The sequence below is a fragment of the Ammospiza caudacuta genome, chromosome 25 (assembly GCF_027887145.1).
Source record: "Ammospiza caudacuta isolate bAmmCau1 chromosome 25, bAmmCau1.pri, whole genome shotgun sequence".
Taxonomy (NCBI): domain Eukaryota; kingdom Metazoa; phylum Chordata; class Aves; order Passeriformes; family Passerellidae; genus Ammospiza; species Ammospiza caudacuta.
Genome location: NC_080617.1, coordinates 1,993,063 through 2,010,595, shown reverse-complemented (window position 1 = coordinate 2,010,595; position 17,533 = coordinate 1,993,063). Strand labels below are relative to the sequence as shown.

The 17,533-nt window shown below is 58.5% G+C and overlaps 2 protein-coding genes across 5 annotated transcripts in view; both read left to right on the top strand.

Annotated features, from left to right (window-relative positions):
- PUM1 (pumilio RNA binding family member 1) overlaps positions 1 to 1,846 on the top strand; it is a 101,445-nt gene extending 99,599 nt beyond the window's left edge. For all 4 annotated transcript variants that reach the window (XM_058819861.1, XM_058819862.1, XM_058819860.1 and 1 more), the window contains exon 22: positions 18 to 1,846. In XM_058819861.1, the coding sequence (XP_058675844.1) occupies positions 18 to 149 (132 nt within the window). In that variant the 3' untranslated portion in view covers positions 150 to 1,846. The remainder of the gene's footprint in view (positions 1 to 17) is intronic.
- A 5,446-nt stretch (positions 1,847 to 7,292) lies between these two features.
- Positions 7,293 to 17,533, top strand: part of SDC3 (syndecan 3) — a 41,231-nt gene continuing 30,990 nt past the window's right edge. Inside the window, exon 1 of the mRNA XM_058819792.1 lies at positions 7,293 to 7,411. Within this exon, the coding sequence (XP_058675775.1) occupies positions 7,322 to 7,411 (90 nt within the window). The 5' untranslated portion in view covers positions 7,293 to 7,321. The remainder of the gene's footprint in view (positions 7,412 to 17,533) is intronic.

Here is a 17,533-nt window from a genome sequence, read left to right as displayed (position 1 = left end):
TTTGCTGTTTTTCCCAGATCCGGCCCCACATCGCCACGCTGCGCAAGTACACCTACGGCAAGCATATCCTGGCCAAGCTGGAGAAATACTACATGAAAAATGGGGTGGATTTGGGGCCCATCTGTGGCCCCCCCAACGGCATCATCTGAGCGGGGGCTGCTCCAGAGGCACTCCAGGATCCCAGGAATCCACCAGGAATCCAGCCCAGAACCCACCCACACCACCCGCCACGGTTGCTAAAAAAACACAAACAAACAAAACCCACAAAAAAAAAAAAAAAAAAAAAAAAAAAAGCAAAGAAAAGCAGAAAAAAAAACCACAAAAAAAAAAAAAAAAGAGAAGCCTTTGTAAATTTCTTTAATTTTATTATGCATAACATGTACTAATTATTTTTTTTAATTAACTAATTGCCCTGCTGTTTTACTGGTGTATAGAATTCTTGTACATAGGTCTCAGATGTACATGGAAGGCCACATTTTTGTTCACTGTTGTATCTATATTCCAAATGTGGAGACTTTCAGGGTGGTTGGTTCGAAGACAACAAACGAAACAGGAAAAACCCCTGTTTTTAATTCATCCTTTTTTGCAAATACCTTTTTTTGGGGTTTGTTTTCCTCCTTTTAGCCCAAAAATCAGCAAGAAGTTGGAATTTTAATTCAGTGACACCACTGGTAGAAATACTAAAAAGAGAAAAATTCAACTTGCTAAAGTTTGGTTTTAAACAAAGACACCAAAATTCCAGTTTTGGGACTTTTTAATGGCTTTATTTCTATTTTATTTGTGACTGACATGCTGAAGGAGGGAGCTTAGCTGGCATTTTGAGAAAACACCCAGAGATGATCTAAAAGTGGAGGATTTTTGGGGTTTTTTATGCCCACTCCTCTGTTCACCTGGAGAGACACAATTTGATTATTTAGCATGAGGAAAAACAAAAAAATCCAACTCGGCTTTGGTCTTGCTTCTATAAATATATAGTGTATACTTGGTGTAGACTTTACATATATAAAAATTTGTAGTATTTTCTTGTTTTGATGTCTGATCTGTATCTATAATGTACCCTAGTAGTGGAACATACTTCTGACTGTACAATTGTACATTTGTAAACCTCTGTAATGTAAATGTGGAGAAGTTTGAATCGACATAAAACCCGTTTTTTGGTAAGAAAACAGGAAAAAAAAAAGAATTTAGCAAAACCTGTGCATTTCAGTGTATATTCACACCTTTTATGGTCGTAGCATATAGTGTTGTATATTGTAAATTGTAATTTCAACCAGAAGTAAATTTTTTCTTTTGAAGGAAATGTTCTCTTTATACAGCCTAGTTAATGTTTAAAAACAAAAAAGGAAGAAAAATAAACTGCTTGGTTTTATTTGTCACCTAGTTGGACGGTAGAGATCCTTTCTAAATGTTCTACAGACCTGATTCAGTTCCAAATAGTGTTTTTTTGAATCTTACAAAGTAATGTTTTGCTTCTTTTGTGACAGTAAGAAACAAAAAGTGCAAAAGTACAGCCCCCTCCTAGTTTTCCTTACAATCAGAGCCCCTTTTCACCTTGTAAAGTGTGAATCACCTCCCCCTTTTTTGTACAGAAGATGAACTGTATTTTGCATTTTGTCTACTTGTAAGTGAATGTAACATACTGTCAATTTTCCTCGTTTGAATATAGAATTGTAACACTACACGGTGTACATTTACAGAGCCTTGTGTATATTTCCAATGAACTTTTTTGCAAGCACACTTGTAACCATATGTGTATAATTAACAAACCTGTGTATGCTTCTGCCTGGGCGACTATTTTTTGTAACTCTTGTGTAGATTGTCTCTAAACAACGTGTGATCTTTATTTTGAAAAATACAGAACTTTGGAATCTGGCTCGGGGTTTCATGGAATTGTTTCTTGGAAGTTTGGAGCCTCAATCCAGGGGACAAGGGAAGAGCTGGAGCTCTGCTTGTCATGGAGTGTTAAATTGGAATTTGGAGCAGGAGCAGGACACAGGGAAGAGCTGGGGCTGTGCTGTTGATGGAATTCGAGCTGCAATCCAGGGCCAGGACACAGGGAAGAGCTGGGGCTATGCTGTTCGTGCAATGTTGAACTGGAATTTGGAGTTTCGTGTGGGAGCAGGACACAAGGAAGATCTGGGGCTCTGCTGTTCATGGAATGTTGGAGTTTAGAGCTTCATTCCAAAGGCAGGAGCAGGACACAGGGAAGAGCTGGGACTGGGCTGTTCATGGAATTGGAGCCTCCGTCCAGGGACAAGACACAGGGAAGAGCTGGAGCTCTGTTTTTTATGGAATTTTTATTCAGTTTTGTTGGAGTTTGGAGCTTCAGTCTAGGGGCAGGAGCTGGAGCTGTGCTTTTCATGGAGTGTTATTTTGGAGTTGTGAGGTTTGCTGCAGGACCAGGACACAGGGAAGGCTTGGAGGAGAGCTGTTCATGGAATGTTGAATTGGAATTTAGAGCTTCTGTGTGGGAGCAGGATACAGGGAAGGGTTAGAGCTGTGCTGTTCATGAAACTGGAGCCTCCATCCAGGGCCACAGGGAAGAGTTGGGGCTGTGTTTTTCATGGAATGTTGGAGTTTGGAGCTTCACTCCAAGGCTAGGAGCAGCACACAGTGAAGGCTTGGAGCTGTGCTTTTCATGGAATGTTGAATTTGAGTTTGGAGCTTCCCTGTGGGACCAGGACACAGGGAAGAGCTGGGGCTGTGCTGTTCATAGAACTGGAGCTCCAATACAGTGGCAGGACACCGTGAAAGCTTGGAGCTGTGCTGTTCATGGAATTGTGAATTTGAGCTTGGAGCTTCAGTGTGGGAGCAGGACACAGGGAAGGCTTGGAGCTGTTCAGGAGGGCTGGGATGGAGAGCAGGGGAAAGGGACATTTTTCATGGCTTTATTTCTGTCTTTGCAAGTCTGACGTGCTGAAGGAGGGAGCCGAGTTGGTGTTTTTGGAGGGAGAAAACACCCAGAGATGATTTTGAAGTGCAGGACTGGGAGCCCATCCTGAACAGGCTCCCTGCAGCACAGGGATGGGGGATTCTTCTGAGACCCCACCTGCAGAGCTGCCCCAGCCCTGGAGCCCCCAAAATCAAGGACCTGGAGCTGCTGCAGAGAGCCCAGAGGAGCCCATGGAGCTGCTGCAGGGCTGGAGCCCCTCTGGAGCCAGGCTGGGAGAGCTGGGGGTGCTCCAGGGAGAGCTCAGAGCCCCTGCAGGGCCTGAAGGGGCTCCAGGAGAGCTGCAGAGGGACTGGGGACAAGGATGGAGGGACAGGAGGCAGGGAATGGCTGCCAGTGCCAGAGGAATGGCAGGGCTGGATGGGATCTTGGCAATTGGGAATTCTTTCCCTGGTGTTTCTCCAGGCTGCTCCATGGAGCTGATGGCTCTACCCACACTCACCCCTGCTGCTCCCATGATGTCCTGGTCTCCCTTATTCCCCCAATTCCTTACTTAGGAAGATCCAGCTCCCCGTTTCTTTCCCTGTGTGAACAGAACCCCAAATCAGCCTCTCCTTCCCACCAGCTCCCCCCGTTTGCAGCATCCAGGACCTTCCCTATCCCTTTGCTGCCCTTTGCTGCATTTAAAATCCCTTTTCCAGAGGGACATTTGGGGAATGCTGACGAATCTGGGAACTGGTGGAGGCAGGGTCACATGCGGCCAAGTGATGGAGGGCAAGAAAATGCCCATTTTACAGGAAATGATTTATTTTGGCTTAGCACGTGGAAAGGCTGGGTTTGAAGCCCAGACTCTTCCCATGTCCCATTCCCACCTCTCAGCAGGGCCAGCACCCCTGGGACCCCACTCTGGGATTGATCTGGGACTCACACTGGGATTGATATGGGATCCTGTACTGGGATTGATCTCTTCCCACACTGGAATTGATCTGAGACTCCATACTGGGATTGATCTGGGACCCTGTACTGAGATTGATCTGGGATCCCCACACTGGGATCAATCTGTTCTCACGCTGGGATCGATCTCTTCCCACAGCAAGATTGATCTGTTGCCACCCTGGGATTTATCTGTTCCTACACTGGGATTGATCTGGGATCCTGTACTGGGATTGATCTGGATTCCCCACACTGGGATCGATCTGGGAACCTGTACTGGGATTGATCTGGGACCCCACACTGGGACTGACCTTTTCCCACCCCCTTGCTGTTAAATTCAGCAGATTTGGGTTTTCACTCAGTTTCTGCCCAGCGTTTGAGGCCACCCCGTGCCCCAGCCTGGCCACCAGGGCCACAGGCACTCGAACTCTGGGGTTTTAGAGCTCTTTTTTAGAGCTCTTCACCACCTCGTTCACCTGGTGGTGCCTGTGGAGCTCAGTCAGCCACAGGTTTGGAGATAAACACGGTGAAAACGAGGGAGATAAATCTAGTTTTTAATGTTCAATTTAGCACTTAGTGTTCCATTCAGGCTGCAGAGGAAGGGTGTGAGCCCAGGCTCTGTGTTTGTTCCCCAGATTCCTGCGGGTCCGGGGCCAGCCCTGGCACCGCTCCCACCCTGAGGAGCTGGGGAATGGGATTGGAGCTGCTGGCCCTGCCGGGGGACAGGGGGGACACGGCCGGGAAGGACACGGGGGCTCCGTGCTGGCCGTGCCTCGGTCCTTCCTGAGCACGGCTGGTGATTGCGGCTGGACAAGGGATGTGAAGGGACCTGTCCCCTCAGCCAGACCTGTCACCCCAACCGGGACCTGTCACCTCAGCCAGACCTGTCCCCTCAGCTGGACCTGTCCCCTCAGCTGGATCTGTCTCCTCAGCCAGGACCTGTACCCTCAGCCGGATCTGTCCCCTCAGCTGGGATCCCCTGTGCCACCCCCTTTCCCATCGCACTGCCCAGACCCGAAGGGACATGAAGGGACAGGAGCTCCCGCTGTCGCCGCGGCCGCGGGGTGACAAGGCCCCGCTGGCAGCGCCCCCCGCCCGCCCCCAGCTCCTCCTGTGGGGTCCCACAAAGCCCCGCCACCCTTCAGGAGCCACCCCTGGGGTTCCACCTCTCGCTGGGGACCCGCGGGGACCCTGCGGGCCTGGCCCAGTCCCTGCAGGGGTGGCGGCGGCCACGGCGGGGCGGTGCAGGCCCAGCAACGGGCCCGGGCCGGGCGGGGCCTGAGCCCTTGCGGGGACAGCGGAGCCCGTGTGGGGACACCCCCGGCACCAGACCCTGTGTGGGGACAGCGGAGCCCGTGTGGGGACAACGGCCCTGCCTGGGGAAACCGCCCTGCCTGAGGACATCCCGGAACCGGGACCCTCTGTGTGGGGACACCTCCCTGCCTGGGGACCCTGTGTGGGGACAGCGGCCCTGCCTGGGGACACCCCGGCACCGGGACCCACTGTGTGGTGACAGCAGCCCTGTGTGGGGACATCCCCGGCACCAGGACCCCCGTACCTGGGACCCCCAGCACCGGTGGCCCCCTGCTCCACGATCCCCCCTGCGTGGCACCCACCTGTGTCCCTGGGACCCCTCTGCCTTGTGACACCCCCGGCTCGGTGTCCCCACTGTCGCTGAGCCCCCTCGGTGTCCCCAGGACTCCCCCACCCCAAAGCCGCCCCCTGTCCCCGGACCCCCCGTGGCCCCAGGGACACCCCCGGAACCCCTCTCTGGGACCCCCCTGCTCCGGGGCCACCCCACTGTCCCGGGGATCCCCCCACTCTGGGACCCCCCCGGCGTCCCTGGGATGCCCTCGGGTCCCCTTTTCACCTCCTGCCCCAGGGACCCCTCCCCACCTTTCCCTGGGTTTTGCCCCCACCTTCCCACTTCTCACTCCTCTATAAATGCACTTTAAAAAAATTAATTTGTATTCTGCTAATTACAGGACAATTAAAACCCAGCGGAGTCACTCAGGGGCACCCCCAGAGCCCCCCGATGTTTCCCACTCCCCCCGGGTGTTCCCTGGGTTCCCAGTCCCGGGGCAGAGGGAGGATCCTTGGGGGGATTTGTGGGGAGCCGAGTCCCTGCTCTCCCAGCCTGAGGGGGTTCAGCTCCATTTTTGGTTGAATTTTGTTGATTTTCCCTCCTTTGTCCCAGTAATCCCCCTGCCCCTCCCAGCCTCTCCCGGGCTGTATTTTGGTGGTAAATGAGGAGGTTTAGGAGAGTCTGAGTATATTTTTAGGCCTCTGACAGGAAAGGAGGAATTCCACGTGTGGAAGTGGCTCATTCCCATCCCATCCCATCCCAGCTCACCCGCAGCCTCACTACCCCCAGGGGGGACCAAACCCTCAAATTCAGAGCAGAGCCACTCCCGGGACACCCGGCAGGTGTGGGGGTGTCACCGTCATGGTCCCGCCCTCTGATTCCACCGCCATCCCGGCCTCTGAGCAGGGAAACTGAGGCTGGTTCAGCTGTTGGCCCCGGAGTGACTCCAGGAATGCCCGAAGGTTTCTCCCTCCCATCCATCCCTGGGTACCCCCCGGGTGTCCCAAACACCATCTTGGGCTCCCCCATCTAATCCTGGGTGCTTCCAGCTGCCCCCACACCCTCCCACCTCCCCCTGGATCTCTCTGATCTGCCCCAGATCCCCCCCCCCCTCACACCCTGGGCTGCCCCCAGTTTGCCCCAGTGCATTCCTTCACCCATCCCAGTGCACCCCATCTGCCCAAGCCCCTTCCACCTGCCCCACATCCCTCCCCATCTGTCCCTGCTTGCACCCCGGTCTGCCCCAGGTGCCTCCTTCCCATCAGGCTCCCCTCATTTAACCCATGGCCACCTAATCTACCCCAATCCCCCCCTTTTACGCCCCCCAGTTCTCCCCTCCCAAGGTCCCCCAGTCTGCCCCAGATCTTCCCATGGTCTCCTTCATCCACTCCAGATCACTCCCATCCATCCCCAGGTCCCCAGCCTGTCCCCACACGTCCCCCACACTCCTCCCCATCCACCCCAGGGCCCACCCAATTTTCCCAGACCCCCACTCCATCTGTCCCCCGAGGTCCCCCCATCTACCCCAGGGTCCCCCAGTCTGCCCCAGACCCCTCCCATGTGTCCGGGTCCCCTCCTCCCCCCCATCTGTCCCAAGTCCCCCCAAGCTCCCACCCAGGACTCTTCAATCCCCCCCAGCCCCGCTCGGTCCCCCCCAGGCTCCTCCCCCGTCCCCTCCCGCTGTCCCCGGGCCGAGCCGTGCGGGGCCGTGCGGGGCCGGGGCGGGGCGGCGGCGGCGCGGGGGGGGCGCGGCGGGGCCGGGAGGGCGGCGCGGCGGCGGCGGCGGCCCCGCACCCAGCGCCCGCACCCACCGCCCGCCTCCCGCGGGCGGCGGCAACAAAGGCCCTTCCCCGCCCCCGCCGCCGCCTCCCGCCGCCTCCCGCCGCCGCCGGCAGCGTCCTTGCGGCAGGAAGATGCCCGGGGAGGTGCCGCCGCCGGCGCCCCGGGGGCTGCGGAGCCTCCCGCTGCTGCTGCTGCTGCTGCTCAGCGCCCGCGCCGCGCTGGTGAGTGCGGGGGCACCGGCGGGGGCACGGCCGGGGGACACCGGCACCGCCTGGGGGGCGGCGGGGACCGGCACCGAGCGGGGGGTGAGGGGAGGGATCGGCACCGGCACTGGGAGGGGGCGGCGAGGACCGGTGCAGGGCGGGGGTCAGCGGGGACCGGCACCGGGAGGGGTCAGCGGGGACCGGCACCGGGAGGGGTCAGCGGGAACCGGCACCGGCACCGGGAGGGGTCAGCGGGAACCGGCCCCGGGGACCGGCAGCGGGCGGCACCGGCCCCGCGGATGAGCTGCCGTGGGCAGGGGGGTGGGACCGGCCCCGGCATCGCGCGTAGATCGGTACCGGGGGTGTGTGCGGTGGAACGGGGGTGTGTACGGTGGCACCGGTACCGTGCACGAGCCGGCACCGGTCCGGAACCGGCCTCGGTACCGTGCGTGGATCAACAGCGGGCGGGGGACGTGGGGCCCGCAGCGGTACCGGGGGGCACCGACACCGTGCGGGGTCTGGCAGCGGCAGCGGGCGGGAGGGCGGCACTCCCGGGGACCGGGACCCGGCTGGTGCGGTCCCCCAGCTCCCGAGGGGCTCCGCTCCCCGCACCCGGCCCCGTGGCCGCCCCTCGGTGCCCGCAAAGCCCCCCGAGCCCTGCAGGCGCTGTCCCCGGGGCTGTCCCCTCCCCTGCGACCCCCCGGGCGGTGCCGGGCAGGGTGGCGGCCGCGGGGAGGGGGCTGCGGGCAGCTGCCGTTTGAAGGTCGTAGCGAAACACGCCTTAAAAACCAGCCCGAGGGGCGGAGAGGGAGGAACCCCCCTTGCTGCTGCTGCTCGGGGGCAGCGGGAACTTGTCCCCCCCGTCCTTCCCCTCCGCTCCCCTCCCCTCGGGCATCCCCAGCCCGGTGCGGCGGGGGGCGGCAGACGCAGCCCGGGCTCCGCAGGCAGCGCCCGCTCTTCCCCCTCCGGGGGTCGGAGGAGAAGGAGCCGGGGGTGCTGGTAGCACTTCCAAAGCTGCTGCTCCCCCCGGGATCCACGGATCCGAGGGATCCACGGGAACCTCCCTGCCCCGCCTGATCCCAGCCCCGAGCCCGGCGTTGGACTTCGGGGGATTGGGGCGCTGCTTTTTGGGGATGCTCTCCGGGAAGGAGCCCGAGGATTCTTTTCCTCCCAGCCCGTGAGCAACGGGAGAAGGTGGTGGAGAGGAAGGCTGCTCCTCCTCCTCATCCTCCTCTCTTGAAGAGGGGAAGAAGCCCCAGGGCCTGGCTGCTGCATTGAACAGCCCGGAGCTCATCCCCCTCCTCTCGGGGCTCTGGTTTGGGGGTGCCTCTGCCTGGCTCCCCCATTTCTGCACCAGGGCCGTTCTCCCAGCTCTCCCAGCAGCAGCGCTGCCCCTCTGGAGCAGAGACACAACTTCGGCGTCTCTGAGGGGACCTGAGACTCTCCTCCAATGCCTCTGGTGAATTTGTACGGATCCAAGGGCACTTTATCCGAAATTCGCCCTGCCATGGATCCGGGGAAGGCTCTGCTCCGCCGGGAGCTCCCTCCGTGCCCGGTGCCCGGGGTGCTGAGCGGTGAGTGAGGCTGTGCCGGTGTCCCAGCACCCCTGAGGGTGTGGGGGCAGCTCTGGGGTGCTCATCCCCCCCAAATGAGCTTTTCCCCTTCTGCTTTTGGGGAGTTGCTGGTTACTGGGTGAAGCTGTTGGCGTTACCGGGGGCATTTGGCCTTTTAGGGGAGGCTGTGGGACTCTTCGGTGCCGGGCTGGAGGTGATGGGATGTGGGATGCTCCCCAGGGCTGGAGGAGCTGCTGCCTCCACCTGGATGGGATCGAGGCCTCTCCTCTCCCCCTCTCTTCCCTCTTCAGTCCTTCGTTCTCCTTGGACACACTCAGCTCCTCCCCTGGGCCACCGGGAGGGAAGCGGGGGCTTGGCCCAGCTCCGGCACATCCCTCACGGTGGGATCGGATGGATTTGGGGATTCCTGCTCCCCCAGTGCCGGATCCTGGGCCCTGCCAGGGAATCTCTCCCTGGGGCAGCACCCGGAGCGATCCTGGCTGCCCGGAGGAGCCGCGATGAGCGAGCCCAGCCCCGCAGGCACCGCTCCCGTGAGCTCCGGGGCCCTGTGCCCGTCCCAGGGGATCAGGGACAGGGACAGGGCACGGCTGTGACACCTCCCGGGACTCGATGCCTCTCTTTGATCTCCAGCAGTCCGTGACCCCTCCCGGCCCGGCCTTTGTGGAAGCTGGGATGGATCCCCTTGGGATCAGTCCCTGTAACCCTTTACATGCCAGCGTGGGAGAACAGGGAACAGGGGCTTCTCCTCCGGGTGGGTCCCATCGCCGGCAGAGAGGTTTTCCCAATAATGCCGTGGACAGGTTTGGGTTTGTCTGTGATTTCCCAAGGCTCCTCCCTGGTCCTGCCTCATCCCTTAGGAGCTGGATATGGACCATGGGGAGAGGGGACAAGGGACACCCAGGCTCCTGCATCAGCCATTCCTGGGGCAGGGACGGGCTCAGCCCCTGTGGGACACCCCAGATCGCCAGGAGAGGCTCCCCTCCATGCAGGGGGGGTGCAGCCAGCCCTGAGTGCCCCCCTGGCTCTGGGGTCCCCAAGGTGGGATCAGGATGCTTTGTTGTGGCTCTGGCTGCTGTCGGAGCCCGGCTTAGGGATCAACTCATCACCTTTAATTACCGAGAGTGTTGATTGCCCCTAACCTTTGCCAGGTCCCTGGAGCATTGCAGGGGTGGCTCTGGGACCGGCCAGGTCCTGGCTCCCTGTGCAGGAGATCGTAGGGATGCTCTGGATTTACTCCAGGTTTGTTTTTCCCTGTGGAAGGGCCTCCCTTGCTCCCTGCCACCCCTGAGTCCTCCCTTGGCTCAGTCCAGAGGGATAATGAGGGACACAGCCCCAGAGAAGCCCTGCAGGGTTTTGGGGTGAAGCACCCCCTGCCCTGCATGGATCTGGGGGGGTTCAGGTCCCACCAGAGCTGGGGAGTCACGGGACACCCTCATTCCTGTGACGATTTCTGTGTTTTGGCCTCAGCAGCTCCCTGGCTTCCAGCCTTGCCTCAGGGCCATGGGGAAGGGTCTCTGGGGCTGCTCTGGGGTTTGGTGTCACGGGTTTACAGGGCTCAGCCTGGCCCCAGGGGTGGGTTGGAGCTCCCTGGTGTGAGCTGGATTCACACAGGGTCCAGCCCAGCCCCCTTTGTAGGGTCAGCCCAGCTCTCCCAATCCAGCCGTGCTCAGCTCCAGCTCCTTCCTCTTTCATGGAGAAACCGAGGAAAAAAATGTATCAATAAATAAAGGAATGGGTCCCCAAGGGGTGCAGCGTCCTCTGGCCACTGTCACCTCCTGCCCCGGCCTGGGACCAGTGGCAGTGCCGTCCCCGGCTGTCCCCAGGGCTCCTTTCCCTCGGGAGATGTGCGGCAGCCCCGGGAGACGGCAGCGGGGGCTGGGGAATGCCGGTCCGGGGACGTGAGCCGGGTACCAAACCCTGCCGGGCCCGGCGGGGCTCCGGGAGCCGGGCACTGCTCCCTTCCCGAGCCCTCGGAGCCTCTGATCCGGCCCCGGTGGGCTCTGTGCCCGTGTCCCGGCCCCGGTGGGCTCTGTGCCCGTGTCCCGGCCCCGGTGTGTTCTGTTCCCATGTCCCGGCCCCGGTGGGTTCTGTTTTCATGTCCCGGCCCCAGTGGGCTCTGTTTTCATGTCCCAGCCCCGGTGGGCTCTGTGCCCGTGTCCCGGCTCCGGAGGGCTCTGTGCCCGTGTCCCGGCCCCGGTGGGCTCTGTGCCCGTGTCCCGGCCCCGGTGGGCTCTGTTTTCATGTCCTGGCCCCGGTGGGCTCTGTGCCCATGTCCCGGCTCCGGTGGGTTCTGTTTTCATGTCCCGGCCCCAGTGGGCTCTGTTTTCATGTCCCGGCTCCGGTGGGCTCTGTGCCCGTGTCCCGGCCCCTCCCGGCTCTCCCGGAGCTGGGGCCGGTCCCAGCCTCGCCTCCCACCCGGTTCTGGGTGGGTTTTGCCGCTGTTCTGCCCCTGGAGGCTCAGCCCCGGTGCTCTCTGGGCTCGGGAGATGGGGAGCGGGGATTTGGAGCCCTGCGAATGTGGCTGGGCTCTCCTGGGAGTGCAAGGATGTGCTCCCTGCATCCTAGCTCCCCTCCTCATCCTCCCCAGCCGGCCCGAGGCTCCCTTGGAGCTGCTGGAGAAGGGTTTCTCCTCAGGAAGGGACCGCGGCCCTGCCCGGTGTCACCTGGGCCCCGCTGGTCCCTGCCGGGCTCCGGAGCCACCGCCCGGCTCTGGAGGGAGGAGTGGAGCCTTCCCCGTGCTCTGGGCCGTTCCCGGCTTCTCCCTCTATGTTGTGCCATTCCCAAATTTCCCCTCTTGTTTTACGCCATTCCCAGTTTTCCACCCGTGGTTCGTACCATTCCCAGCTTTTCCACCCCACTTTTGTGCCAATCCCCATTTCCCACATGTGTTTTGTGCCATTCCCAATTTTCCACCTGAGTTTTGTGCCATTCCAAGCTTTTCCACTCATGGTTTGTGCCATTCTCAGCTTTCCCACCTTGAGTTTTGTGCCAATCCCAGCATGTGTTTTGAACCATTCCCAGTTTCCCACCCGTGTTTTATGCCATCTCAAATTTTCCACCTGTTTTGTGCCATTCTCAGTTTCCCCCCTTGTTTTATGTCATTTCCAGTTTCCCCCTCGTGTTTTGTACCATTCCCAGTTTGCCACCTGAGTTTTGTGCCATTCAGAGCTTTTCCACTCATATTTTGTGCCATTCCCATGTTTCTCATGTGTCTTTTGTACCATTCCCAGCTTTGCCATCCATGGTTTGTGCCATTCCCAGGTTTCCATCTGTGTTTTGTGCCATTCCCATTTTCCCCACACATATTTTGTGCCATTCCCAGTTTCCTACCCATGTTTTGAACCACTTCCAGTTTCCCCCCTTGTTCTGTGCCATTCCCAGTTTTCCACCTGAGTTTCGTGCCAATCCCAGCTGGTGCTTTGTGCCATTCCCAGTTTGCCTCCCTGTCTTTTGTACCATTCCCATCTTTCCCACACGTGTTTTTGCCGTTCCCAGTTTTTCACCTGAGTTTTGTGCCAATTCCAGCTCATGTTTTGAGCCATTCCCAGTTTCCCACCCCTATTTTGAGCCATTCCCAGTTTCCCCCGTTTTGAGCCAATCCCAGCTCGTGTTTTGGGCCATTCCCAGTTTTCATACCTGTCTTTCGAGCCATTCCCAGTTTCCCACCCCTGAGTTTTGTGCCATTCCCAGTTTTCCCCGTCCTGTGCCGTTCCCAGTTTCCCTCCCAGCCCCGGGCAGGGTCCAGCGGTCCCTCCCCTCCCCCGGAGCCGGGAGCTTTGCGCGGCCACTCCTCCCTCTCTCCCATTAATTAATTTGACATTTAAGCCGAGCTCTCGTGCAGAGCTCTCCGTGAGCAGCTCCAGGACGGGAATTCCAGCCGGGAGGGAGGGACGTGGCCGGATCCAGGCTCAGGAGGCTCCTGGGGGCAGCACCTGCCCCCCGAACTCTGTTCTGGAGCTTTCTGTGGTCAGGAAGGAACGGGATGTGGCTGTGGGGAGGTGAAAGCATTTTTAGAGCCGGTTCTTTTAAGGATTTTTATTAAAATTGACTCAAAAAAAAGTTAATTCTGGGCTGGTTGAGCCAGCATTGAACCCGAGTGTGGCTCTGCTGAGGGGACAGCACCAATCTGGGGGGACCCAAAACCTCCTTTTCCACCTCAGCATCCCAGGGCAGCTCCCAGCTCCCTCCAGGCTGGACTGGGACAGACTGGGATGGACTGGGATGGACTGGGGCAGGTTGGGATGTATTTGGCTGGACTGGGACGTGCTGGGATGAACTGGGAGAGACTGGGATGGGCTGGGACATGCTCAGATGGACTGGGACAGGCTGGGATTTGCTGGGATGGACTGGGAGAGACTGGGACGTGCTGGGATGGACTGGCTGGACTGGGATGAGCTGGGACGGGCTGGGATGAATTGGGATGGACTGGAATGTGCTGGATGGATTGGGACATGCTCAGATGGACTGGGATGTGCTGGAATGGACTGGGATGTGCTGGGACATGCTGGGATGGACTGGGATGTGCTGGGACATGCTCAGATGGACTGGATGTGCTGGAATGGACTGGGATGTGCTGGGATGAGCTGGGACATACTCAGATGGACTGGGATGTGCTGGGATGAATTGGGATGTGCTGGGACATGCTCAGATGGACTGGATGTGCTGGAATGGACTGGGATGTTCTGGGATGTGCTGGGACATGCTGAAACGGACTGGGATGTTCTGGGATGAGCTGGGACATACTCAGATGGACTGGGATGTTCTGGGATGAGCTGGGACATACTCAGATGGACTGGGATGTTCTGGGACGTTCCCTCTGCCCTGCCCACGAGCCCGGCTGTGTTTTCATCTCTGTGGCCACACAAAAGCCTCTCCCTCCCCGCTCAGCACAGCTTGGCCACGGCTCAAACTCTTTCTTTGGAGACAAAAATAACAGCAGCAACCTCAGGGCTGCTGCTGCTGCCCCGGCTGGGCGAGAAATTTGGATTATTTTAGGAAAAAAAGGAGGGAAAACCTCAATGTGTGGGAGCCTGGGTGCAAATCCCCCCTGGCTGCAGCCCCAAAGGGGGACCTGGAGTGAGGAGGAGGAGGCTAGAGCCAGGGAAAACTGGGAAAAGCTGGGAAAACTGGGAAAAGCCTCATCTCCCAGGCAGCACGGAGCACAACTTGTTGGCAAAACACTTTGTTTGCCAAAAAAATGATGTTTTCTGGAGGAGGAGGAGGAGGGGAATGGAGCCGGTTCAGGAGCTGCTGAGGGAAGGGGGGGCCTGGCTGAGCCTTCGGGGGGGTTGGGAGGGAAACTCGGGCAGCAAATGTCAAAAATCCAACGCAGGGCTGTGGTTTGGGGCAGGGGAGTGGGAGTTGGGGGCCAAAGTGGGCATTTAAGAGAGAAAAAAATCTTATTTATTTCTCATTTCTGCAAGTTAAGCTGGAATGGAACAGAAAATTGTTGTGTTTGTGTCCCTGCAGAGACAGCAGCTCTGGGAGCACACAGGGAACTTTGCTTCCCCAAACTTGGTGTTAACCCACCATTCCCAGGTTTTTTAAGGCAAATCTGGGCTCCTCACAACTTTTCCAGGTGCTGGGAACGGCCCTTGTGTCCCTGCAGGGCTTCTCCATGCACCCAATGAAAATCAAGCAGGAAAAATGGGATAATGTAATTTTTCCCTGCATTTTGGAGTTTTTTGGGGAATGGCATCAACCAGGTTTTCCTTTCCCCTCTCCCCCGGGCTGCAGAGCCAGGTGAGGGAGGTGTGGGGATCTGCTGGGGCCGGGATCAGGGGCTGGAGCCGGGGCTGGGACAGGACCTGGGGTGGCCCGGACCGCTCCAAAGCCCCGGATCCAGTGGGAAATCCCGGAGCTGCCAGGGATTAGGGGATGGAATGGGGGATTTTAGGCACCTGAGACCCCCTGGAGACAGCTGAAGTTGAGGTTCCCTTTTGGGATGATTTTGGGGTGATTTTGGGCTTTGGTGCCACCGCTGCCTTTGTCACCTCCTGCTCCTCCTCCAGAAATAATCCAAGATTATTCCAATCCCATTTCCTGCCCAGCTCGGTGCCCCCAACCCGGGCTGTGTGGGGGGGCTCTGATGAGCACTAATTAAAGTCTAATTATCCCCCAGCGGCAGCAGGTCAGTGCCCTCTGTGCTGACAGGTGTTAATTACCCTGGTGTTAATCAGAGAGAGCACTGATGGGGACATTGGGGGTCCATCAGAACTTGGGGGCAGGGAACTGGGATGAACTGGGATGAACTGGGATGAACTGGGATCCTGGGTGGGGTTTAGTGCCCAAGGGGCTTCTTCACCCCTCCAGGCTCCTCTAGGATTTGGGAATCCCGTTCCACTGGAACACTCGGGGTCTGAAATCCCAGAGCCACCGAATTCCTTGGGTTTGTTTTCCCCGGAGGAGCCGTTTTCCTCATTTACCAGTAATGGACTGGTGTAGGTGGGAGCTGGGATGGGCTCCCCTGGATCCTGGGACTGGAGGATGGCTCTGGATCCTGGGATCCCCCTGTGATCTTGGATCCAGGACTGCCCTATGGCCCTGGGACAGTTCCTGCAGTGTTGGGGGCCCAGGGCTGGGCAGGACCACCTGGATTTTGGGGTGTTCCCAGTGCTGGAGTTGGGGTGGCTCAGCTGGTTCTCCCCTTTGCCCTCCTGCCTTTAATTTGGATTAATTACTTATAATAATTGGGATTAATTAATCCTCCTCCACCTCTGCATGGCCAGGCCCTGGCAGGGTGTCCCCAAGTGTCCCACAGATGTCCCTAAAGCCACCAGGGCGATGCCCAGGGGTGCACTGGGAAGGTGCTGGTGGGATCTGTGGCTGGGGTGCCGGGATGGGAGCAGATCCTGGATTTGGAACATCCTGAATCCCTTTATTTTCCATGGCAAGAGCTCTTCAGCAGCCAGGAGGAGGAGGAGGAGGAAGGAGAGGGGGAGTGTGGCAGGGCTGGGTGGGCAGGGAGGGGACATTGTCCTTCCCAGGGATGTCCCTGTGTCCATGGGGATCCCCTGACCCAAGAGGAGATGGGAATTCCTGGGAACTCCTGGGAGTGGATGGGGCTGCACGGAGCAGCAGCTCCAGGTCCTCTCTCCCACCCACCACAGAAGTTTGGGGCTGAACTGGGACTTTTTGGGGCTGAACTGGGACTTTTTGGGGTTGAACTGGGATTTTTTGGGGCTGCCTGCTCAGGGAGCTGCTTCCAGCCCTGCAGCACCTGGGAGTTGTGCTGGGAAGGGATCTGGGAGGAGCATTCCTGTGGGCTCTTCTGTGCAGGTTCTGACCAAGATTTGGTAAAAATCCTTCATTTCTGTGAGGATTTGGGGATTTTTTTTTCCCAAGGAGCTTTTTGGCTGCTGGTCCCACCAGCCTGGGATGAGGCTGAGGGTCTGCCTGGGACTATCCTAGAGGCAGGAGAGTCCCAGGAACCTGACTGAGGGATTTTCCTGCTGATTTTCCTGCTGATCCCACTCCAACATTCCTGAGTGCTCTCACCACCTCTGGCCAGGGCTGACTCTGTGATCCCAGTGCTGGAACTCCTGGATGAAAACATTCCCAAGGCCCAGCCAGGCAGCTGCTGATGCTGCCAGGGGTTCCAGGGCAGGAAGGGGAGTGGGATTGGGATGCAGAGCTGGCTCCCAGCCCGTTCCCATCCCTGCACCCACCCCTGGGTGGAGGAGTGGTTGTTGCCCCTGAATGTCCCCATGCCATGCCATGCCATGCCATGCCATGCCATGCCATGCCATGCCATCCCTCCAGCCCAGTTTTCCCAGTGGGCTGGGTCAGATCAGGGTATGAGGAGCAGAGATAGGAGAGGAGCTGGGCTGGACACTGAGGGCTGGCAGGAAGGGGCCGTTTCATCCCTCCTGCTCCCCTTTGGATGCTCCAAGGGGTGAATTCCCCATTCCCAGAAAATGCTTCTGGAGCAACGAGTGCCTGGATTTTTGTGAGGAGCCACAGAGCAGCAGCTGGGCTGGCCCTGAACCTCTCAGCCTCATCCTCTTTGCTCTGGGTTCGGCCTTAAAACCCCAAATCTGCCCCCAGCCCCTGGCACAGGTGGGATTCCCACACGTTCCTGCCTCAGTCAGGGTGCAGCAGGATCGGGGCTGATCCAGGCAGGGCTGGCACCCCAAAACCCCAAATCCCTGCTGCAGGCAGGGCCGTATCCACCCTCAGCGCAATTCCAGCTGCTCCCAACGCTCCAGCCGGAGTTTGCCTGCAGCTATAAATACCTCGGAGCGCAGCAAAGCCCCCGGAGGGTTTAGGCTCTATATTTAGGCTCCTACAGCACAAAGCCATATTGCACGGAGGCTGGGCAGTGGGATCTCCTTCTAGGAACTGGGGGGAGGAGAGGACAGGAGCACAGAGGTGTGATGGAGCTTTTCCGTGTGGATCCGGGGCTGGATCCTCCCCCTGCAGCCGCTGCCCCATCCCGGAGCTCCAATCCGGGCCTTTCTTCCCCCAGTGCCCAGAAGAAGTTGCTGCCTGAGCGTGGAGGGAAAGGGACATCAAACATTTATAGGCCTTGTGAATCGTCAAGGAAATGCCTGGCTCTGTTAAAATA